The following is a 23,847-nucleotide window of genomic DNA, read 5'->3' as shown; positions in this document are numbered from 1 at the left end:
CGTTTAAACAAGTCTCTCTGTGAGATTCTCGCATACGTTTTCCAAACTACGCAAATATTCAGAAAAATCTACATTAGTCAATTCTATCGAGAAATATCTGCGTAATAAAATGTTTCGTAGCATCAAGTAGCGTATTCAAACTTCCTCATTTATTTCTTCCGCAAGACGTCAACACACTCTCGTTAGCCTTTTACAATAATCCGTGTATCGATCGAACGCGATTACCGACTAGCGACGAATATTTTGCAATTACTGTTGCCGCTGTTAACTCTGGAACGCGTCATTGACAGGCTCGTCGTCATCCTCATCCTCCTCGCCCTCGCTCTCAAACGTATTGTCAGGAATATCGTATAACCGGATCATGGGCTTATTCGGATCCTTCATGATCAAGTACTTGCCATCCTTCTGCTTCATACAGATGTCGATGATACATCTGAGAATACCCCAGGCGTTGTCCATGTTTAGATTGATCTGCGTCGCAAACTCGTTCGGTTTGTACTGCTGAGTTCCGAGGATCACGTGTTTGCTGGAGTCGCGCACGATAGCGCGCGACACGTATCCGAATTTGAGCTGATCCGAGCCGGCCAACAAAGCCTGCACGGTCCACTTGGCGAGTTTGCACGCGTTGTTGCGCAGCTCGTTAGCTAAGACTGCGCCCCGTTGCGTGTCCAGCTTCTGACGCCACTCGACTCCGTTGGCCAGCTTCGAGTCCCACTCATTTAAAGCCTTGATTGTCAAGAACTGGTTCTCGTTGTTAGGGCCCTGCATGACAGCGTCATGTTCGCAACGTGCTACGAGCACTATGCCGTTGTTGAGGTCCCACTTGCGATAACGGTACGCCACGCTCGCCACGTCGCTCTCCTCTTCCTCAGAGATGAATGGATTGCCCTCCTCGAACTTGTAGCGCGGCTCATTTGACTTCAGCACCTGTTGCGAGAAGTTATGATTGATGAAGGTCGCTTCGAGAGCCAAATTACGCGGCGAATTCAACGAGTTGCCATCGTCTTGTGGTGGCTCTACGCTAGTCTCATTCACGGTCAGCAAGTCGAACTCGGTGTTGTCGCGCTTGTCGAAGAACAGCTTGTCGCCAATCTTCTCGATGACGATGTCCCACGAATAATTGCTGCGCGTACAGCACATTATAGTAGCTAAAATCGCATCAGTGGCGTAAACGTTGCCCTCGGTCTTGGACAGTTTGCGGACAATAGGGTCATCGGTAGTAGTCACCGTATGGAAGATCCGGTCGATTCGTTGAAGCGGCTTCTCACTCTTTACGTTCACGCGGTCGTACGTCTTGTCATAATATTCGAGCGAGCCGCAGCACGATATATCCTCACCATCTTTCACGCCAGGCAGCGAGAGTTTCGCCAGACGTGGGAAGTCCATCTCCTCGATGGTTATCCAATCCGGTCGGACAGTCACAGAGGCATCTCGTATCTTAATGGGCGGCTGATTCTTGTGATTACGCAAACCCTGCTGTCTACCCCAGCGTTTCGTTTGTCCCTTACGCTCTCGTTCACGCAGCTTCAGCTTCCCCAATTGTTGCATCTGGCTCAACGCACCACGTTGGCCACCGCGACCGCGCATGTTGCGCTGGTTGTGACGGAAACGGCCACGTTGATACGGTGGCTTCTGCACACGAGTAGTGTCCACCAAGTGGAAGCTCGTTTCGTCCTCATCGTGGTAATAAGCATATTGACTGCCGCAACCAAACTGCGATGTATATTTGTCTAGGAAAATGAGAATATTTATATTATTGACATTTACCATTGTAATGCATATACTGATTGTTTATATATACAAGATAAATGTAAAAATTTTCTTCTGTTCCTCCTTGTATAAGATACCTGATGCTAAGTATATGCCATATCTTGTTTAGAGATTGATACAAATTAAATCAAGCTGAAGAAATTATTTAATTATACATAAGAAATTATTTTATTATTTTGCAAACCATGTGAAATTTTGATATTAAAAAAGAAAGGTCTATCAATAGTTCTTTATTAATTGTTTTGTGTTAAATATCCTGTATTTTCTAACTATAACAATTCACAAATAATGAACACTTAATATTATAAATTAATATGATAAATTTTGTACAACATCACAATGTCAAAATAGAATTGGCACTATTTATCTTTAAAATTTTATGCATGTATAAATCAAAATTATGTACAGTATGCAATATAAAGCATATATAATTCCTCTAATTCTTCAATTCATACTCTTTACAAAAACTTAAATTTAATCACACAAATAAATTGTTAGTCCAATACAACATATGCGATGTAAGAATGCCAACGAGGCGTCCAATCGATTTTTCAAGAAACTGGGGACAGAGGTTAAGCGTACAATGCGAACAATCAAAGCAACGATATACGCACTTGAAAACTTTTTGTCTGGAAAAGCCGGCGAGGTCCAGTCGGAGATCTATGAGAAACAAACAAGAATACATTACTGAGCATATTGATAACAACGGAATAAATACGGCAAATAAGCTTGGCATGCTTACCTTGCCCAGTCTATCGCCTTTCGAAAATGGCTGATAAGGAATGTCCTTAAATTGATCTGGCAGTTCACACGGACCCCAACCGTTCGGATTGTGCTGGATCGCCGGTGCTTGGAAGTGCGCTATTTCCTCTTTATGGACAGGATCGTCCAACACAACTACGTCATCCGTCATACTGATACTTGATGAAATTTCTTACTCATGGAATCACCTCGTCATCGGCAAACGACACCACGGCACAGGACCACGCGACGTACAGAAATCCGATGCCACCGGAAATCCTGCTCGCGACATCTTGCCGGCGATATACATCCCAACAGTGTCGCCAACTTATCTTCCAAAATTCAAGAAACATCTCTATTAAGTTTAAAGAGATTTGTTATAAACGTTAATCATAATTTTGTAAATTTTTATATCCAAATTAAAAATCTTAATTAAAACATTTAAGTTTTTTTTAAGTAAAAGTTAAACTTTTGAGAGCTTACATTTAAAAGTTAAAAAGCTGCTTTCGAGATGCATTCTGAGCGCATGCGTGACGATCTCGTTACACTGGGAACATTGCTGATTGGTCGTATTTTTTTCAGTAATTATCTTCTGATCGAAGATACGAAGAGGTTAGGTTACGTCGTATAAGTGCTAAGAAAGGAAGTTAGTATATTAAGTATTGTTGTTATATATATGTGATGAAATGTCTACATAACACGTTTTTGTTACAATTAATTGTTTTACGAGCTAATACGTGTTCAATTTCTATGCTTAATTTTGCTCAACCTAAAACTTAACCAACAAATATTATTGTATTTATTACGTAAGAGAAATTCAATAAGCAATTAATTTTTGTCTTTTTCCTTATAAAATTCGATATCTAATAAAATAAATAATAATATAAAAATTTGATGCATAATCGAAACATTTACTAAAATAAGAATCCATCTAACTTATTGAAAGGAAAATGCAAAATTATAGTCGTTGACAGTTACTGTATGTAATCTGAAATTTCTTTGTTTAATTATTTTGTGTAATGTTATTTGCAGACAATCATGTTGAAATTACGTTTATTCGTTAAAGTACCGAAAGTTGTAAAACGTAGCTTCGGTACAAATATCCCTGTGTTGCAAAAAGCAAGTGATCCCATACAACAGCTCTTCCTTGACAAAATTCGAGAATATAAGTCAAAAAGCGCGTAAGTATATTTTTTGGATAACCATTTTTTACATTAAGTTACCTATTATATCTAGTATTTTTATACATATTATTTACATCTTTCACAAATTTGATTTTAAAACAATTTTTCATATAAATGTTGCTTTTGATACTTTAAGAACATATGTTTCTGCTAATTTTTGTCTATAGATACATATTTCTTTACAATGAAAAGAATAAAATACTTGATTAAATAATATCAAAATATATAAGTCAGATTTATTTATTTAGATATTTAACTATAGATATTATTTGTATCCAAAGAACGATTAATGAGAATATGAAATTATTTTTTTATTTGACGCCATAAGAATTCTGTCTAATTTAAGAGGTGGCAAGTTGGTTGATGCTAGCCCAGAAATCATGAAGGAACGGGAATCTGAACTACAGAAACTTCGCATACAGTTTGGCAGTGATAACGGAGCAGATATGTCACAATTTCCTCAGTTTCAATTTACAGGTATGTAATGTCTCTTGTGTGTTTACTAAGTATTACTTTTGATCTATTATAAAATTAGAACTTATATAAGAACTTTATATTTTTTTGCATAAATGTTACATGAGTTATATGTTAGTTGATTTAACATGTACTTTGTATTTTAGATCCACCTGTGGATACAGGTCTTCAGAAAAAATAAATATCTCAATATGTATCATAGAACATGTACTAATAGTTAAACTATTAAATAGTGGATAATTAATCGCAAAAATACATATACAAGTATTAATTATTCCTGTCTTTTTTTTTATCATGCAAATGCATCTGAAACAGAAACTAGTATGAAATTCGAAACATTTAGTCTCTAATACAACATCTCCTTGATTTTCTCTTATATTTGATCGATAGTATAAAACTGCTTCAATTCAATTACTGATCAGTAAAGAGTTTCGTGTTTTCTACTATGCTTCAATTCAGTTACTGATCAGTAAAGAGTTTCGTATTCTCTACTATCTCTGCTAGAATGTTCATTTTACATTTGCTCGCTATAGATTTACATATATTTACAAATGTCGTTATCTCATCTTGCGGGATTAAATTTCCGTATAAGCCGGAGCAAGAGCATTGCACGCTCATGTTCTCACGCTTGATGCCTTTACACTTTCGACATTGTAAATCCTGCAGTACATAACCCATACTCTTGCGATTTAACTTGTCGATCAATAAAAATTCTATTTCCGCGTTGTCGTAAAAAGTTTCACAAATGGGACATTTCCACGTATGCCTGTAAAAACGATAATATAAAAGAGATACATCTTCATATTAAAATCATATTAATTTCAAATCCGACGTACCTATTATTTTCAATCGTATAATGCTGATCTTTACAAAGATCAATATCTCTTGTGTGATTACACGCTTTGCATATAATTTCCGATAAGATGAGAGAGATACACGGTTCTTTCCATTCGACATTGTCGCTGTGGCTGCCTACTCCGATCAATCGTAAGAGATTCGACCTTAAGTTATAAACTTCAGTTTCAACTTCCTTATCCAAAGATAAAACCTGAAATTTTCAGAAATATAAGCAAGAATCCTCGACAAATCGGATAGCCATCTTAAATATTACTTGATAAATAAATGTATTATAATAATATCGTTACCTTGCATATTGCTTTAATCAATTCAAGAGCAGGATTGATCTTTATATTTTCTTTTCCACCCATATCCAAATTCGGGTATTCTTTCAAAGGTAATATTTTCTCTGGTAAATTTCGATGTATCTTTTGCGCTATTCTAAAAATAATAATAGAAGATTCAAACATATTGTTAATTATCGATTTGTTTTTACATTTTATGTAATTAATTTTATATGAAATATAATAATATATACTTGAATAATTTTTGTGACATCTCTCCGGAAATTAGCTTCTTTGCAAATTCTGCTGTATTTTCCAATGCTCCTAAACCAAGCATTGTGAAAGATTGACTTTGACTCTGTCTTCTCCTCGGTCTTATGGTATTATTGACTTCCTTCTCGATCATACACTGATACACTGCATTTATGTACCCTGCTATTATAGCATTGAAACTCGCTTGACATCCTGCCTCTGTCGGTAGACACTCCATCAAACTCCAGTTCATCATTATTTGAGGCTATATAGAAGTAATTCAACCATAAACAAATAAATTTGGCAAAGAAAATAAACTTGAAAATATATTACTGAACAAAAGCTATTAATATAGTTTTCAGAAATACCTAGATGTGTGTTTTACCTACCATATCATCCTCCTCATTTTCATTATTTTCAGTATTATTTTCACTGCCCTCCGTACCACCGTTGGCATTACCTTCCTTCGCTATCATTCCTTTAATACCAGCGTGATTGTGCTTTAAAATTAGAGAATCAAATTTTATTATAATTACTAAGATTTGAAAATATATACAATATGAAACAAACAGAAATTAAACACTATGAAATTAAACTAGATTAAACTAAACAATGCTATGTTAAAAAACTAATACATTAAAATTATTTAAAACATAAAAATAATAGATTAGCACACACCAAGTCAAGCCATATTAAATATTCCCAACACTGATCAAATGTAATTTCAATACTGTGGAATAACTCCTTGTTTCGTATGGTTTGAACAACAAATTCTATGTATCCTAAAGCATCGGCCACCGATCTTTTCCGCGTACACACAATGATCTTGTTGAAATTCGCAAAAACTACCATACAACCCAACGTTTTAAACTCTGCTATCAATTGTATGTATAATTTCTTCATATATGTGTGTAATGTACGACGTAGAGCAGGATCATAAAGTAAAGCGTTTGAAGATCTCAGCCACCTAGAATCATATGATTATATAAATTTCTATGTGTTGGAAAAATACAGACAATATATATATATATATATATATATATATATATATATATATATATATATATATCCATTTTTTTAATTTTCAGTTATAGTCTTCGACTCACTAAATATTTCAAAATGATATGCATTATGTCTATTATCTAATATTTTAATGATTAAAAGATGAAATTTATAATAGAATCAGAGAATTTGTCAATTTTGAAACGATCACAGATTTTAAAGCTTTTAGATTTGAAAAAATTAACAATAGCTCTTTTTTTTCAAAAACATGTAGATTTACATATATATTTATAAAGATAAAATAGTACATTATATTTTGAACAATGCAAAGAAAACTTACCGATAGAAATGAATCAATTGATAATCAGCAAATATATTCTTATAGACGGATACTTCGAGTAACCATGTGTTCACCATACTTCGCAACGTCTTAAACGCGGGATTACATAAAGTGATTTCGTCGTAGCTAGGAATAATCGTTGCGGCATCGGCACCGGTCACTATGTCCTGAAAATTTAAATTTATGATATAATTAGTATTGGAATAAATTAGAACCAGAATTTAATCCTTCTAGAAGTGAAAAAATTGACTAACCTGAACGGAAGGACGTTGTTGGTTGTGAAAGGCCACGAACGTACTAGTTCCGTCTATATCATGAATGTGATGATACTGCAGCAACGCATTGACCGCCAAACTCTCTACATCTAGCTGAACGCACACGCTGGAGTACGTACCCGGGTTATTCGCAGCGCAACTGGAGCTCTCTTCGAAATCCGTCAGTAATCTATTATCGTCGTTCTCGCTGCCGCCCAGGTCCGGTTTCTCCGTCGGCGAACACCACAAGACAAAATTGTTCCTGTGCAAATGCCTGGCGTAGAATAAATCCGCCCCGAAGAGGGTAGGATCAGCGGGTATGTTACCAATGGGCGCATGAAAGAAGCGACACTGTTCCATCATCAACTCGAGGATCTGCTGACTCTTCAAATAATGCCTGATCATCATTTTCGCGCCGATCTTTTGCCATTCCATCATGCTGTACAGATTCTCGACATCCTGTATGTGCGTATTGACGAGGGGAAACTCGTTAAGCAGCGGCATTTCCGTGGTCAGTACTGTTATGTCCAAAGCGGTCTGATTAATGATGATCGTGGCACCGTGACTTTCATTCTTGTATATCGTTAGAGCCGCTTGCAATACACGACATACTTGTTGAAAATTCGTTTCGCTCTGTACCACGAAATTCATGGTCTTGGGCAGTTTGTTTATTTTGCTTTCGTCTTCTTGACCCAATATCGCGCTACGTTCTTGTGCGTACAGCGCATTCAAGTTCGGCATCTGATTAGAAGCGACAGAATCTAAAACTATTACATAAGCCCTTTTGCTAGCGTTCAGAAATAAACTCCACAGTGCCCTTTGGTGATTGGAGCTCCAATGATGATAAAGAAATATGTAGTTGATCGATTCTGTCTGCTTGAGATACGGTTGAAAGGCGATGCTCTTGAATTCTAACTGATCCAAGGAAAAGGTGTCGGCGCCGTCTGCCATCTTACGTGCAGCGTGAAGATCGACCATGCATACGCATCCCAATTGCAATATGGCTCGAAATTCTAATGACATTTGCGTCTCATAAATGCCCTCGATTTCCGGCTTGCTCAAGTCTTCAAGAAGCTCCCGACTGTGTTCTTGAAACAGAGATTCCGGCAAGGAATATCGATACAGATTGTACACCGGGCGAGAGCGCGGTAAAGACTTGAAACTCTTCCTCCAAAGTTCGTTAGATCCTGGATCAGATCTGGTTTTACGGGTATTCACGTAAAACACACGTGGTACCACGAGACGCACTTGATGCAATTGCGTTTCGACTAATATCCACAAACGGAACATACCTGGCTCGCCAGTTTCCGACAATTGAATAATCTGCCAAGGAGTTTCCAACAATTTTCGTTGAGCGCGTCTCAAGAAGCCATCCATAGTGGACGTGTTCGCATTTCGTATAACTCCCCAAACACCCCCATCGTTTTCGTCGGACACTTTGCTTTTTTTCTGTCGATGTTGATATCTCTGTTTAGCTTGGAAAGCCCATTTTTTCTTATGGAACTCTAACCACTTAATTCTCTCTTCCTTGGTCTTTCCCCTGGGAGGAGGTGAACCCAGAACCTCTTTCCAACTTTTATTCTTGACAGCCTCCTCCTCTGATAGACGCCTTTTCCTTTTATTAACGACCGAGACGACCGACGACGGTTTTTTGAAGCCACGCGATGGTCCTGCGAGATCCTCGATATCGCGAGATTCGTTGGAATTTGACTCCTGCTCGATGCTATCAGAGGTTTCTTTAATTGTTTTAGTAAATATATCGGTGATTTTCTTCTGACGATGGGACGCACCTCTCTCAATTACTTTTTTATGCAACCAAGGTGGATACTGCACTCGTGGGACCGGATTGGCTAAGCCTTGCATTGCCGCTGGTATAGTGATTATCTTCTGAATAGCATTGCCGAGTCGTTCAATGTAATAATTCCAGTCCAAGATGTCCCTTATGTCGTCGCTGTACAAAGTGGGATCCTTTAACCATTTTTTCAGATAATGTCTTCGCACGGCCGGTTCCGATTGAAATATTGCTAACGGTATCGCACGTTCGGTAACCGGTGCGCTTTGCGGCTTATTCGCTATGATATATCTGCAAGCCAAGCCCGCGTCCTTGACCATCTCATCACCCAAAAACTCAGCTAACCTCTTAGCGGTAGAAATCGACGTAGATTTCTGGGCCCCGTACTCTTCCAGTTTACGCGACATTGATTTATTCTCAGATATGAGCTCAAATAACTCTGAGTCAGGCATATTCGCGCACTTGCTGTACAATAAATCAAGCCAATAATCAGCATCCTTTGCGACTGACGCGTAACATTCTTCTAACGTGTTACCCTTTAAGAAAGATTCGAACACGGATGCTTGAAAAATTTTTATCAGTTGCAATTCGCCCCTTCTTTTCACTTCGAATCCTTTCAGTTCGGCAAGCGAACCGTCAAAATTGAAAACTGCATATCGTTTCTTTAATTTCTTTCCTTCTTCCTTGGCAGCAGGTAACACCATTGCTAAATATGGACCGTCTACTTCGAAAAATATAGAGTTCTCGCTCCGTATCTTGTACGTTAAGTTGTCCTTATCCACGAGCTCATGATATACATCGTTAGTGAATTGATCCTAAAAAAAAAAAAAAAAAAAAAGAAAATACAATAATAAAATCGGAGAAAAAAGAAAATATACCTCTCTGTTCGATTGCACACACCTTCACCATGAAATTGAGAACGGCGTTTGGATAAGAAATGGTAAATTTTGATTTTTTCTCATGAGTAGTATGAACTACAATAGAATCTGGAAAAGATGCAGGTAATATACACCATATACCGTCGGTATCGAGTTCCAATGGGCGGCCAATTTTTTCGATAATTTCTCTAGCTCGCATAATAATGTGGGCTCCTGTATAACACACAATGCCGCCCATTTCCATGCTATGCCATCTAGCTCTGTAATCAAATATTATATGTCGCCATGTGTGTTAATTAGTAATGGTTTAATATGTTTCATTGTAACTTACCCTTTCCTCATAACGTAGCCATAGAAAGAATTGAGAATACATTTGTGAGCAAGTTGAAGGGAGTCATACAAGACTTCTTTATTCTTAGCAGATTTTATGTCAGCAGCGTCTCCTTTCGCCAAAGCCGCTGCTACTTGTCGCTTGGCGATTTTAGTTAATGCTTTGTACTCGTATCTTCTATCTCTAAATGCTCTCACGGTGTCTACGTAAAAGGAATTCTCCTTCTGACAGATCGTTTGCGTCCTCTCCTCCGTTCTCGTAATTTTAACTTTTTTATAAGCTTTTTTGCAATACTCGGTAAGCCTGTTCTTTTCAAATGTGGCCTGCTCTTTTGTAGTTAACTCATGAAATGCTCTCTTAGATCCGCCAGGGAACTGAGGTGGAAATCTTTCAGTCTCCAACTGTTGCTTTATCCTTTGATACTCACCCAAACTAGCAGCCACTGAAATTTGTTAACCATTTAAGTTAAATTAAAAATAGATGAAAAAATTTAGAAAATATGTGAGCGCAGAGACTTATATTCGGACTTACAATATTCGCCTCTCCACATCCATTGCATCTTTCTTTGACAAAGAGCATCGGGTTTGTTATAATCGCACACCGCGCAATCCATCTCGTCTACGATTGCAGAAGGTTGTAATCTATTAGTCAAGATGATATTTGGATACATAGCGCCTACATCCAAATGATAAATTACAGGATTTTCTAATCTCAAAGGTTGATTTCTAAGATCTTTTAATTTTCCTTTAACTTCGTCCATTATTTCGTTAAAATTTGTCACCATTTCAATCGGTACCTTCTCCTCTTCTTGTATCGTATGTTTTAAGGCGTTTTCTACACCGTCAATCAATTCGTCCACCGCACTTGGTACGATCTTGAAACGGCAAGGGATATCAGCCCTGAAAACACCTGACTCCAAAGCTTCTACGTGTCCACCCACATACGTTTCTTGGTCCAATAGGTGACCATCTTTTGTCAATTTATTCAGTTCGGTTTCCTGTTTATTAGGAAATATAATGTTAGCTCTAAAAGCCTGCACCATTAAAAGTGATTCGCATAGTGTGCCAGATCCTTTCCTAAGTACCTGAAAATATGATAAAAACAAATTATATTATTGTCAAAAGCATATGCATATATTTATATATTTTTATTTATTTATTTATTCCTCTTACTTCGTCCGGTTCCATAGGGATAATGGTACATAACGCGAATATGAAGGGATGAATATACTTCTGATAAAGATAAAATGTTGCCACGGCATCAGAGACGGAATAGTTCGCAAGTATTTCTGGTTCTTCCGACGCTAATCTGCACATATCTTCTGGATCGAGTTCCACCGGATCATATCTCAACTTGGCTTTAGCAACAGCTTTTAAATTCTGAGAACCCACTGGAAGATAGGAGTCGCGTCTTACCCAACTGTAAAAGGGGAAATTTTCGTGAGAATATTTAAAACAATACATTTTACGAGATTACTTACCATAAACAATCCATGTGCATAGCAGCTCTACTGACATAGACACCATCGCGATTTTTTGAAAAACCAATCCTTTCTTTCATATTTATGTCATGTATAGCTGCTCTAGCTTCAACAAAAGGCCAATCGAAAAAATCACCGTTGTAGGTTACAAATATATGCGGCCTTATTTCGTTGATATGATCGAAAAATCTCGTTATTGTCGCTTTTTCGTTAGACTCATTAAATATCGTGAACGGACCTTCAAATTCTGGTTTCGGTGTATACTCAAAATCTCGTATGTCTGATGAGATTAATTCTCTGTTTGTTATTAAGTATCCCTAAAAAGAAATATATAAGCACTAATTCCACATACTTTGGAAGAAAAAGAGCAAAATGAAACTTCTTTAACTAAAATTTGAAAAAATAGATATTAATTTTGTTCTTTTAATGTGTAAATTTAAATCTTAAACCTGTCCATCTATCATGTACGATATCATCATAATTTGATCAATATTGACATCCGGAAATTTTAATGGTAATTTTGTGGTCTCAATATCATATGCTAACACAATAGGTTCAGGTGACTCAATAATGTCTTCTCTTCGTGTAATTATAGGTAGTTCACTTCCCTTGGTTTTTACAGAATACCAAACTCCACAAAAGATGTTAGCATCTATAGATACTCGAACATGATGAGGTACATCGTGTTCTCTGTAAACATTATTTAATCACATGATATTAATATAAGTTAAAAAAATATATAATACAAATAATAAAAATATTAAAAGAAAATACAGAAGAAAGAGTAAATAAAGATGTATACCTAATATCAAGAATATTGTCCATGCGATCTAAAGTTTGCTTACTGTTATTGTCTTGTTCACTTGATTGTAATGTAGTTGCTAGCATATTTGTATAATAAGTATTACTTTTCTCTCGCACTTTGTTAATTTTAACAACACGCATAATATCACGCTTAACTTTAGTCAAGTCAACAATATTAGCAAAAGAAAGTTTCAGATATTTTTGTCTCAAACCAATCAAGTGATTAGGCTAAAATGATATAAAAAAATACAAATGTAAACATGTTTTTTTAAAGCAATAAGTAATAATTAAACTTAAAATTTAAGAAACCTTATTTTATTAATTTTTGCACAGAATATATATTAATTAAATATAACTTACCAAGTCAAGATCTTCTTTGTAAACAGTTTCAATTTTTAACAAAATTCTTGTGTATTTCTTAGATAAAAACGTTGACACTTCCTCAAATGTATTTTTACGACATAAAACATAGAAGTATGGAGAATAAGGCAGGGATACTTTGAATCTAGTAGCATCTTCTTCTATGAAATAATAATCTACACCGCTCAGTAAATTTTTATCATCTTTCACTATCTCTGTCTGTACAAAAACAGTACAATCAATATTTTACGTTAATAAGGCAAAAGATTTATGTATTTATTATTTCAAAATTTCTTACCGCATGCATATTAAGCAGAAACCCTATCCTTTCTTTTGAATCAGTAATCCTATGAAAATCATACACTGCATCGATTTTATCATTCTCTTTGATCTCAAGTAATCTTGCCAATTTATTATCCCTGAAATGTTGCAAAATTAGAACAAAACATTTGTGACTCAAAAAGCTTAAAAATGTGTTATACCCCGTTGTTGCGGTCTCCTGGTTTCCTCCTGTATTCCTATTTTTATTCATCCTGGCAGCTCCTGTGTTTTTTAAAGTTTCCATCTAGATGTTGTAAAACACACCGATTAAAGCGAACTTTCCTCAACATATACTAGATCAACATTAATAACTGAATAAAAATATTAACAAGATCTCAATCGTAAGCAAGTTTGTAACCTATGTATTTACACAGGTTGTCATGTTTCTTGTTCTCTGTCAGAGCCCGCCTTTTCTCAGTCGCCAGGTAGCGACACCGTGGAAAAATCGTTTTCTGATTGGCGGATATTTCTAGAGACTTTGTAATAATTTTAGCTAAAATTATCAAAAGTATAATAGTAAACACGAAAAAATATGCACATTATATAAAATTCTTTCATTTTATACAATAAAAATGGATAGAAATACTGAAAAATTTTAAGGAAAATAATAAGCGCAGAAATCGATGGTGATTCCCTAGAATTCCTATGGCCACCTGTCGAGTATTCCGAGAACTTTAAGATGCGCCGGTAGGTCACGTGACGTCCACGTAGGGACCGTTCGCAAGCTATTGGCCGGTGGCCGAAATTACGGTGCGAAGTTAGTAGTGCTCTCAGTTTCATTCATGAACGTCGCGAACGCGGCCATAACACTTTTGTAATCTGTATTGTGTATACGAGGAGTATACACCGCGTTGTTGCGCGTCAGTGCTGTTGCCGATGTGCGTGCGCCTCCTAGTCGTACACGTGATTCCCGCTTAGTGTTGCGTTCTTTTTGCATGGTGTTCTTCGTGTGCCACAGGACCGCTTGGAAATTACTGATAAGTTCCTGGAACCGTCAGCGAATCGTCAGAGAGGTGCGTAAAAAGTGCGGAAATTTCAATCGGCTTTTCCGACTCGCCCCGTCTCGGCGCGATTAGCTTGATCGCCGAGTTCTCGAGTCGTTTCGCCGATAACGCGCGCCTATGCGAACGTTAGACGCATTGTTGGCGGCCGTTTATCGCACGGACACGCTATGTTTGTAACGTTTATTTTCGCGCCCGCTCGGCACCGCTTATGAATGGGTCGTGGAGAACAGAATTCTCCGACGGCGAGTTTCAGCTTGCGCTAAGCGGCTGCTTTTAGCTCACTTAAGCGACACGGACGCTTCGCGTCATTGCACCGATCTGGCGAACGGAGCGTTTCACGATAAATTAATAAAAAACGCGCCAAAATAGATCGCGTTGATCTGTCGAAACTAACGAAGCGTTGTCAACTTCGCAGCATACTCGAATCGCATCACGTATACGAATTGTCCGAATCGAACGTCTAAAAATAGCGGGCAGGAGAGTTGTGCATTTCTCCTTCACTGTTTTTCGTATAACCACTGTGGCTACGCACGATTATAAAGACCTGAGGAAAGATTTGTACAAGGGGATAAATCGAGGTTTGTATCGTCATTGTGTTCTCCACTAGTGAACCGTTGCTCCGAATCGATACACGAAAGAGATCTGTTCGTTTTAGCCACGCTCTCTCGTGCTATTTCCGCATGTAAATCGAAGTATACTCAAACTATGGCGAGAAAAGGAGGAAAGAAATAAAGTTGTAGGAAGTGCAACGGAAGAGAGCAAACACGGCAAGTTTTGCCAAGCGTTCCTCACCGCGAGGTAAGCTGCATAAAATTATTGAGAGATCGATTGTTGACAACTGTAACGCTCGTTACAGTTGTTTTACCCGCGACTTTCAAGAGAGACCGATTGTTTTTGCGTGCAAACTCGGTTGGTGCATTTTGGTTAACGTTAGCGCGAGCGTCGATTCTTGGGAAAATATGTACTTTGTTTCTTCGGCCCGCGCGTGTGTATTATGTTTGCGTTATTCCACGTAAAAGCTTATCCCGCAACTCTCACGACTGTAATACGGAAAATATCGAAATAGCCTCACCGCCTGGTAACAATGAAATCGACTTTGGTAGTGGATGGGTTATCGATACGATGTCACCGTGTGCTCATCTGTGAAAGATTAATTTAAAATAGATAAGGGAACAATTTGAATAAGCGATAATTTCTTTATCATTAGAAGCTTATTAGAAGTTGAAACGTTGAGAGAAATTTAATAATGTGGTCTATAAATAATGTGGAAATTTGAGCTAGTCTCTCTTGGCGTATGTTTTAATTAATTTTTCAAATAATATCTAAAGAAAAGATAAGAATTTGAGCTGACTGATAATATTTATGATAATACATGATTAATATTAAATTGACTATTAAAGTTATACTACAATTATCTCAATTTGCATTAATTACCTAGTCTGTATGTGCATAATGTAACAAAATGTAACAGAACTAAAATTAATGTTTACAGGAACTACTTGGAGCGTACCGACGGTGAATTGTTTCGTAAATTATCTTACTTATTGTTGGCGACAAAAGTAATTTTGGAGAAGAAGAACGTGACGATCTCCGCGTCGGTCGGTTGAAAGTTTTTGTACAATTCCTCGGGTCTCAGACCGCAGCATAGCAACGTCACGACCTGTATCATGTCTCCTTTCATCTCGTCATTTCTTCTTCTTTCTCTTCTGCTTCCCCGTTCCTTCTTTATATATATATATATATATATATATATATATATATATATATATATATATATATATATATATATATATATATATATATATATATATATATATATATATATATATATATATATATATATATATATATATATATATATATATATATATATATATATATATATATATATATATATATATATATATATATATATATATATATATATATATATATATATATATATATATATATATATATATATATATATATATATATATATCTCCTCTTCCCGTTTTCATTTACTTCTACCAAAGATAACGAACGGTAACAAAGAAAGAGAACTTTCCGTAATGGACGACCAGTGGACACGAGGGTCGACCGATTCGAAACGAGAGCGATCGGTTGTCGTTCAATGGAACGACACTCGACAGTTCCATATCGCCTAAAAATCCAGAGTCCAAGCACCAATCATTTGTGGCAGATCCTTGATTATTTCGTGGCTGACGTCATTAAAAATGATCCAACTTTCGCGAAAATTTATATATATTGCTGCAAAACAATTAAGAAGTCGCACTAGACAATTAAGATGTAACTACATGTATTAAAGGTTAAAATTCGAGAAAGATTCGGTACTCGGAATATCTGTTAGCTGATGTAAGCTCTGCAGGAACACACCTCTAATTGTTTTCTGAGCAATGCATATTATTACTGACTCTATGTATATAAACGTTCAAAACAATTCACCGCACGCTTCTCCGGACAGTCGAGGTAACGAATTTAAAGTCAGCGATTTGAACTTTAGGATCTTAATATTTCCCACGTAACAAACATACGTTAAAATTACAACAAAATTTTTAGCGTTAACTCGTTGCATCAAAACTTTTAGCGTTAGTTGAAACGAATTTCAACCACGAAAGGTCAATTTGCGAGCGAGTGGCGTAGAGTTCGCTAGCAGTTCGTCCAAGATTAACGATGATTCATGACTTTTTTTCTCGTTCGGGTCATTAACGACATAGGGATTGGCATACGGGTGCGTACGATTTGACCGGGAAGGATCATCTGCCCGCATATGGAAACTTAGCCGTGGTCCCCCGACAGATATTATGTTGCCTTCAATAGGCCTAAGACATACACACACAATAGCACTCGAATTTTGCAACGTAGGAGAAAGCTACTTTGGGCGCGATGTTCCGAGTAGTATATTTTCTTTTCTGAGAACATATTGCGCGAAATGTTAACGTTAGCGTAGAAATATATTGCGTGTTGCGTTGGAAACTGTGGCAAGAAATTTCATTTGTTGCCGAAAAATACTATGCCTTTGAATCACGATAAATATTTATTCCCATGCAGCATAAATGACTAAGGCCTGGTTGCATCAACATTATTTTGGCTTTAAGCGAAACTTAAACATACATCTATCTTTATCTTTCTTTCTAAATAAATAAAGACAGACGTATATATTTAAGTCTCGCTTAAAACCAAAATAATGGTGTAACCGGGCCTAAGAGATAACTTAGAGATATCTGAAAGATATCTTACTTGTTTCACATGTCTTTAGGATCTCCTCCTAAGACATCATAGACATTTATATCGTCGTATCATTTGCGTCGTATCACACGAAACGAACATTTATTTATATTGTGACTATAAATTGTGTTGACCATAAAAAGAATTGCCTTATTTCGGCAAAATATGAATTATTCGTTCAGTCTCAAGCGTGTATATAGATTCAGATGAAAAATCGACTTTTGATAGAATCGACTAATACACGAGAAAAAGATATGATGCATACATAACCAGAATATTTAATTGTCAGTCGCTTCTGTTGTTTTTATGTAATTGATATGACTCAATTATATTTTGACACATCAACTAATGAACATATTTGCACTGGGGTCCTATTCCGTAACCACTTATAAACAATTGTCGGATCGGTAAGTGATTACGGAATAGGGCCCCTGTTTGTGACAAGTAGAAATCGATTGGGGTGACATTTATCATAAATGTCACCCGAAAATACATTTCGGCTGAAGCAATCAGATATCGTCATTGTAACTCAGCGATTGCTCTGTGATTGCTGCGACATAATTAGATTTTATATTTTATTATGGAATCCGGTTGGCATAACTTGTATAGACCAACCGTACTATCTTTTCCGCTTAAGGTTCGATCTATCAATAATTCATCGAACGCTCTGATTCGTTAAAATTTCCAGTGTGCCTCTGAAGGATGTTTTTAGGACTTTAGAAATTCACTATCTGATAGCCAATCGGATAACAAATGCACAAATATACTGTAGCTAATGCCCGTATTCACAAACACATAGTCAGGGCCCTTATTCTTGAAATAATTTCGTATACGTAAGTTTTACTGCGCAGGTTTAATCATACCATAAAATAGCTGCGCAACGAAAATTACGTATACACAAAAATTTCAAGAATAGGCCCAGGCCTTATCATGTTAAAGTTTCCTTAAGTTTATCTTCAGATGCTCTACGGATCATTTTATTGGCTACAGAACATCTTAAATATAAGGCCTAACTATGAATACGAGCATAAAACAGAACGCTTGATTAATATTGAGCGCCCTCTCCCGCGCGTCTTACGCAACCGAATCACGCATCTCAAGCAATATGGCGGTTCGAGCGAGATCAAGTTGTTCGCGGCTCCGAGCAATCGTCTTTTCAGTGTATTATCGCGGTAGTAATCGGTATAATTGATCAAATAACGTATCAGGTAACTTCAGACTTCATTCACACGTTAAAGTTTTTACTGTTATCGCAAGCTTCTTCGCGTAATCTTCACGTAACCTTCTTGGAGTTCGGACTTCCGGCGAATGATGGGAGGAGAAGGGGAAGAAAGACTGTTGATATTTTTCGTGTCGCGCGGCCCATCGTATAACGCGTCTTTTTCTTCAATTCGATAAACACTTTCGAGGAGGGAATTACGCGATGTTTATCGCGACGCTGTAATGATAAGTGTTTACGCGATAATAGAATATGCCAGGCGAAAATCGCAAAGCGTTGATTGACCACTCAATGATGACGCACTATTGAACAAGATCTTGCAGGAACGCGAAAAAAATGTGATCTCAACGGTGTCGATAATGGCCGAAAACGTTTCGTCGCCACTGTTCGTCGTGACTGCTTGACGTGTATCACTCGCCTTTAACCTAGTAGGAGTTTTTTTGCAAATTCGCGAAAGTAAACTATTTTCCACGATAATATCGATAATATGTTCTCTGCTAAGTAAAAGACGCGCGGTTATGAACGAAAATATTAATTTACTTCTGTATATGATAGAGCATACATGTATGGAATATGTCCCATGAGTCATGTTCGATACAAATTTATATTTTTATATTTATATAATTTATATATTTATATAATTTTGATTATTTATATAGTTTATAGAATAATATTGTTATATATGCATATGTTTACATACACATAGGGAGACAAAGATTAGTTGGCAAAACCAATTATTTCTGCTATTTTCTAACAACTTACATAATTAAGCAAGCAAGATTTTTAAACGTGTCAACGATGAAACCCCTGCTTGCTTCATTTTGAAATCTGTTAAATAACAGTAGAAATAATTCGATTTTTGCCAACTAGCCCCGATCTCTCCTATATATATTTCTACATACACACATATATGCACAATTTAATAAATATCAGATGTTTATTATTGTAAAGTATGAAATGTACAAGCTACAGCACTGTACAACGTATAAAACATTAAGTGCTAATTATGCTAAAAGATATCTTCGGGAAGTCTTTATAAACGATATAATTTTTCAACGAGATCGATAAGAGAATAGCTTACTCGACATCGTGGAAAACTGTCGCACCGGGTACCCTCGCGAAGAAGCCTAGCCTTCTATCGTCCGTTTGTTTTTGAAGCTTCTTGTAGACACATTTTAGTCACGTGTATAAAGGGTCGTGAGAGTGTGTCGAGGTAGCCGAATAGTTTTCCACCTACCATCTGGCGACTAAGGTTCCAGCCGGGGTAACCTGATCATCGCGACGGAGATTCGAATACCCTCTACGCTTTCGTACAACAGCATCGGCTCGTGTACAAAAGTTTCCTCTTAATTAACACAAAAACTTCATTTTTCCGTTAAGTAAATAGAAAGAAAGAATCGTTGAAAGAAAAAAATCGATCCTTTGGAATACTGATGAAAGTGTTTAATTTAAGAATTAAGAAATGGACTAAATAAAACATCTCACATATTATATTTAAGAATGTTTGTAGCATATTGTAACAGTATTTAGACGATCACTTAAAACACTCGATAAAAAAATATATGCGAAATTCCAGACACTGCAGCGGTAAAGCTTAAGGCTGCGTATTTTCCGATGTGCACACATTTATGTACAATTGCACCGTGTCGGTTGTCACTTTGAAATTTTTACAACTGAAACAACTCGTCTGCAAACTAAAATAAGTCCGATTGTGAATTACGATCGAAAAATATAGCGAGACACAATATATCAAAACTACTTAACGTAGCGTTTTGTAAGATTGGAACAAACAACGATTTTTTTCATAACTCTCTCTCTCTCTCTCTCTACGAGGAAATTGATTTTAAAGTCATCAGGAAATATCAAGGTTGACATCTGAAATTTCGAGACATTCTATGTGCACGGTATAATCTGAATTATTGTAAGAATTTGTGTGATTCACTGAACTGAAGAAGTTGTATGATTCGTTATGAATGTTGGTTGACCGCTTCGTTCAGTTAGACTACCGCGTAGTCTTCTGCTGAGCGATATCGACCGCGAATCTAAAAGCGGACTATTTAGTGGCTGATAAATAAATGTATCCCGCTAACCAGAATATCGTGCCAAGCTGGCGGAGGTATAAAATTATAATTGGGACGTCGTGTCGTGTGATTCGCGCGCGCGAGAGAGCCACGCTACTCTGACATTTTATTCATGTTTCGTTGCGTTGTTTATATATCTTCATTCACGCGACGACTTCAATAATATCCACCACGTGTTTACTGTAGCACAATGTATGTTTACGTTTATATGTAGACTACATCATAGTCCAAGAATAAAGTTACATTTACGTTTAGGGTAGTTTTGTTAACTAAATAATAAATTAATTTTACTTACAGATACGATGGATATGGAATCCCTGTACGACTACGGGGAGGAAGACCAGGATTTCTACGAGGAGAGCCCTGGCAATAGGAAAGGCGGATATCCAATTGATCACAGATCCATAAAGGTAAGCTGATGTACTTTAAATAACTAAAAAAAAAAAAATAATATTTATATGTTGAAAAGGAATGAGTGTACACTCTTAGGATTTCAAAATTAGATATACGTACTACAATTTTATGGAATAACTAATATCTATAACTATGATATTTCTTATGATATTCCTATGATATTTCTTATGTTATATAACCAAAATATTAATGTTACGAAGAAACACAATCATAGAATTCTTAAATTTTGAAATGTTTGCAGATAATCTACAAGAGTAAATTTGTTCCTTCTAACTGAACTGGTGCGGAGCTTTGTTCTTTTTCTTTTCAACATTAGGTTACATACTCGTCTCATTCTATAGATAAAAAATGTAACTTAGCTCAGCTAATAAAAAACTAATAAAAAGAACGGCACCTAGTGCGTGTGACATCTAAAATCATTCATTATTATTACTACCAAAAAAAGGAAAGAATAGATTTTATCGTGTGATATATTCGTTCTCTCTCGCGAGCAATGGCAAACCGAGCGAATGATACTCTCTACGAATATTCGTCGCTCTCTCGACGCGAGAGCGCGTTGGCCGAGCTGGTGATTGTGCGAGTGCCACTAACAATTCGTTCCTTGTCGCTCTCCGCCTTCGTTTTATGAATGAACGTAGAACCGGCACTCCGGCTTCCCCCATTCCTCCATCCCCCACGCGCCTTCAGCCTTCATCTCTCTGTCACCGACTGACCCTCGTCCGTCTCGCCTCTGCCCTCTCTTCCCCTCCCTGCCCCTCGCTCCCTACCTCTTTCTCTGTTCTCTCTTTCTCTCTATCTTTTTCGCTTTGTTTCTCCTCTCTCTTTCTCTCTCTTCCTCTGTCTCTCTTTCCTCCCTGCCCTGTCCACCGCTCGACAGAGCCGAACGCGTTCGGTTACTGTCGTTGATCCGTACGCTGCGAAACACCGAAACACAGCCGCGCGCTGCCCGAGACTTTTGGCTTCTCCAACCGATTCTTCGAGGCATAGTCTGTGAAGTGCTGTGAAGATCGCGCACAGCACTTCAATAGGAAATCGCTGCAAATTACTTACTCGGGCTCTCTTGGTTGCACCGGTGGCGCGCAGGGCAGGTTGATTTATACCGTCCTGTATAAATACAATATGCCAATCGACGAAGAAGGTCAGGAATATCTTCTTCGATTTCTTTCACAACGGATGTCCTATGTAAGGTTCGTCAATAATCTCATAAATAATTTAAAAAGACCTGTTTTTAGCGAAAGCTTTTCGTCGAGGGCGTTCTTTTTCGTTCATATGTTACATACATACTCAGATGTTTACACAGGTTTACGGTCTCGCCTGTGACATTTAGCAAATGTTAAATGTGACATAAAATTAACAACGCTTTTTCATGCGTCCATTGTGTATAGTTTGATATGTTTCTCCATTTATTATGTTGCGTTAAACTTTTACAGTGATTCGATAAATTTTCCCCACAAACGCGCTACAAGTTCGTCTCGGTTTTCATTAGGGAAAGGGGTCGACATAAAATCGATAACTAAAATTAACGCCGCGATGATTACATGCAATTAGGTATTGTGCTTTGTAATGAGAAATTGGAGAATTGCCTTGCGTTTCTCGTAATGTTCTTCAAAACTTGCCAGGAAACGCGAATTAGCGCGAAATACACGCGCACACAGTTACCACTATCTCCACAAAGCGTTATTTCTCCAGCAAACGTTAATTAAAGTTAACCGAAACTTCAAAGTCACTTCCTTTTGATCTGTTCCTACAGACCATCTTCTCGTTCCTCGATTAGTTTTATACTGACATTTGTAAAAACGATCCGCAGATAAAATCATAGACACGCTGAGAAAATTAAAAGAGAGGAGATCGGGCAAATCGCTCGCGATCGAACGAAGAATCCGTGCGTGTTTGTGTGTGTACGGTGTGCGTGCATGCGTGCGCGCACGTGTGTGTGTGTGTGTGTGTGTGTGTGTGTGTGTGTGTGTGTGTGTGTGTGTGTGTGCGTGTGCCAGTTGAGAGAAGCGAGGAGAGACGTGGAAAGGCAATGCGCGGGAGGAAATGCGATGCATAGGGGAGGAGAAAGGGAAACCTAAGCCGCCAGAAATAGCATCCCTTCCCGCATCGCGCGCGCGGCCAGACCTTCTGCATGCGCCTGGTCGTTCTAGTCGCATGCACCGTTGCCTTGCCTACGTCATACATTTGCCCGGTGCAGCAACTTCGTCCTACACAGCCATTCTCGTTCTTCGATTTTTTTCCGCGTATCCTCCAGCATGTGCCGCGAGCGAGCCAAAAGCAGCGAAGCTGTAACGCAGTTCCGATCGCGTCGCGCGCTCTCGAATCCTCTGGACGCGCGTACGCGCGCGTTTTACATCCCCATCCGTTCGTCGTTTTCACTTCTCATTGAATATAGACGGATACTTGACAGAATAACCAGCACGACACGTTTTCCCTTTACCAGGTGTAGAAGTATGAAACCGGAATTCCCCTATAAATGGTGCCAGCGTTCAGTTTAGTGACCGTAAGACCGCTACTGCCGCGCTATTATATTCTCCTAACAGCTGACGAATATTGTCAACAAACATAACCCCAACTTTCATTCTCTAGTATATTTTTGTATAACCTTAAACATGTCACGTTTCGAGCCTACTAACTATGATTTGCGGACAGCATTGATTTTCTGTTATCATTTAAAGAAAACTGCTGCAGAATCACATCGAATGCTTGTCGAAGCTTACGGTGAATATGCTCTTGGTAAATCTCAGTGTTTCGAGTGGTTTAAAAAATTCAAAAGTGGTGATTTTGACGTGAGGAACGA

General features: G+C 37.6%; 4 protein-coding genes across 11 annotated transcripts in view; 2 read left to right on the top strand and 2 right to left on the bottom strand.

The window, feature by feature from the left end:
* Positions 1 to 127: 127 nt before the first annotated feature.
* On the bottom strand, positions 128 to 2,801 carry LOC116847098 (eukaryotic translation initiation factor 3 subunit D). Its single transcript, XM_032821728.1, has 3 exons — positions 2,513 to 2,801; positions 2,385 to 2,430; positions 128 to 1,730 (listed from the first exon to the last, which is right to left on the bottom strand). The coding sequence occupies exons 1-3, from the start codon at positions 2,681 to 2,683 to the stop codon at positions 265 to 267; spliced, it is 1,683 nt and encodes a 560-aa protein (XP_032677619.1). The 5' UTR covers positions 2,684 to 2,801; the 3' UTR covers positions 128 to 264.
* Positions 2,802 to 3,045: 244 nt separating this feature from the next.
* Positions 3,046 to 4,443, top strand: LOC116847078 (ATP synthase-coupling factor 6, mitochondrial). Of its 2 annotated transcripts, none has more exons than XM_032821686.1 (4): positions 3,046 to 3,157; positions 3,544 to 3,692; positions 4,042 to 4,172; positions 4,316 to 4,443. In XM_032821686.1, exons 2-4 carry the CDS (start codon positions 3,550 to 3,552, stop codon positions 4,348 to 4,350), a joined length of 309 nt encoding a protein of 102 aa, XP_032677577.1. In that variant the 5' UTR covers positions 3,046 to 3,157; positions 3,544 to 3,549; the 3' UTR covers positions 4,351 to 4,443. The 2 variants fall into 2 exon arrangements, with proteins under 2 accessions (XP_032677577.1, XP_032677578.1); XM_032821687.1 differs by lacking the exon at positions 3,046 to 3,157 and adding an exon at positions 3,167 to 3,317.
* On the bottom strand, positions 3,922 to 13,512 carry LOC116847077 (DNA polymerase epsilon catalytic subunit A). 2 transcript variants are annotated; one of them, XM_032821684.1, is made up of 18 exons: positions 13,266 to 13,512; positions 13,082 to 13,202; positions 12,784 to 13,002; positions 12,422 to 12,651; positions 12,069 to 12,309; positions 11,620 to 11,936; positions 11,312 to 11,558; positions 10,671 to 11,223; positions 10,140 to 10,581; positions 9,831 to 10,068; positions 7,139 to 9,745; positions 6,885 to 7,051; positions 6,221 to 6,509; positions 5,932 to 6,042; positions 5,545 to 5,807; positions 5,315 to 5,447; positions 5,006 to 5,217; positions 3,922 to 4,935 (listed from the first exon to the last, which is right to left on the bottom strand). In XM_032821684.1, exons 1-18 carry the CDS (start codon positions 13,346 to 13,348, stop codon positions 4,629 to 4,631), a joined length of 6,780 nt encoding a protein of 2,259 aa, XP_032677575.1. In that variant the 5' UTR covers positions 13,349 to 13,512; the 3' UTR covers positions 3,922 to 4,628. The 2 variants fall into 2 exon arrangements, with proteins under 2 accessions (XP_032677575.1, XP_032677576.1); XM_032821685.1 differs by lacking the exons at positions 12,422 to 12,651; positions 13,082 to 13,202; positions 13,266 to 13,512 and having other exon boundaries at positions 12,784 to 12,932.
* Positions 13,513 to 13,853: 341 nt separating this feature from the next.
* LOC116847105 (ETS-like protein pointed) overlaps positions 13,854 to 23,847 on the top strand; it is a 132,195-nt gene continuing 122,201 nt past the window's right edge. The window contains exons 1-5 of one of the 6 annotated variants that reach the window (XM_032821737.1): positions 13,854 to 14,117; positions 14,524 to 14,686; positions 14,764 to 14,906; positions 15,601 to 15,706; positions 20,934 to 21,046. In XM_032821737.1, coding sequence (XP_032677628.1) covers positions 20,939 to 21,046 — 108 coding nt within the window. In that variant the 5' untranslated portion in view covers positions 13,854 to 14,117; positions 14,524 to 14,686; positions 14,764 to 14,906; positions 15,601 to 15,706; positions 20,934 to 20,938. Of the gene's footprint in view, positions 14,118 to 14,523; positions 14,687 to 14,763; positions 14,907 to 15,600; positions 15,707 to 17,248; positions 18,545 to 18,594; positions 20,829 to 20,933; positions 21,047 to 23,847 lie in introns of those variants that run through there. The other 5 variants (XM_032821738.1, XM_032821736.1, XM_032821744.1 and 2 more) reach the window with 5 other exon arrangements.

This window comes from Odontomachus brunneus, unplaced genomic scaffold, assembly GCF_010583005.1.
Source record: "Odontomachus brunneus isolate Ranch 3 - 2012 unplaced genomic scaffold, Obru_v1 Obru_scaffold_073, whole genome shotgun sequence".
Lineage (NCBI taxonomy): Eukaryota > Metazoa > Arthropoda > Insecta > Hymenoptera > Formicidae > Odontomachus > Odontomachus brunneus.
The sequence above is the reverse complement of the archived record's forward strand: the minus strand, read 5'-3'. Positions and strand labels throughout refer to the sequence as shown.

Excerpts from the sequence above, each read along its gene's own strand:
- LOC116847098 (XM_032821728.1), bottom strand. The coding sequence starts at position 2,683 with ATGACGGATGACGTAGTTGTGTTGGACGATCCTGTCCATAAAGAGGAA. Across the intron at positions 2,431-2,512 it reads AAGGCGATAGACTGGGCAAG|ATCTCCGACTGGACCTCGCC; the intron begins GTAAGCATGCCA and ends TGTTTCTCATAG. Across the intron at positions 1,731-2,384 it reads TCCAGACAAAAAGTTTTCAA|ACAAATATACATCGCAGTTT; the intron begins GTGCGTATATCG and ends TCATTTTCCTAG.
- LOC116847078 (XM_032821686.1), top strand. The coding sequence starts at position 3,550 with ATGTTGAAATTACGTTTATTCGTTAAAGTACCGAAAGTTGTAAAACGT. Across the intron at positions 3,693-4,041 it reads GAATATAAGTCAAAAAGCGC|AGGTGGCAAGTTGGTTGATG; the intron begins GTAAGTATATTT and ends GTCTAATTTAAG. Across the intron at positions 4,173-4,315 it reads TCCTCAGTTTCAATTTACAG|ATCCACCTGTGGATACAGGT; the intron begins GTATGTAATGTC and ends TTTGTATTTTAG.
- LOC116847077 (XM_032821684.1), bottom strand. The coding sequence starts at position 13,348 with ATGGAAACTTTAAAAAACACAGGAGCTGCCAGGATGAATAAAAATAGG. Across the intron at positions 9,746-9,830 it reads TTCTCAATTTCATGGTGAAG|GATCAATTCACTAACGATGT; the intron begins GTGTGTGCAATC and ends TTTTTTTTTTAG. Across the intron at positions 5,448-5,544 it reads ATGTCACAAAAATTATTCAA|AATAGCGCAAAAGATACATC; the intron begins GTATATATTATT and ends TATTATTTTTAG.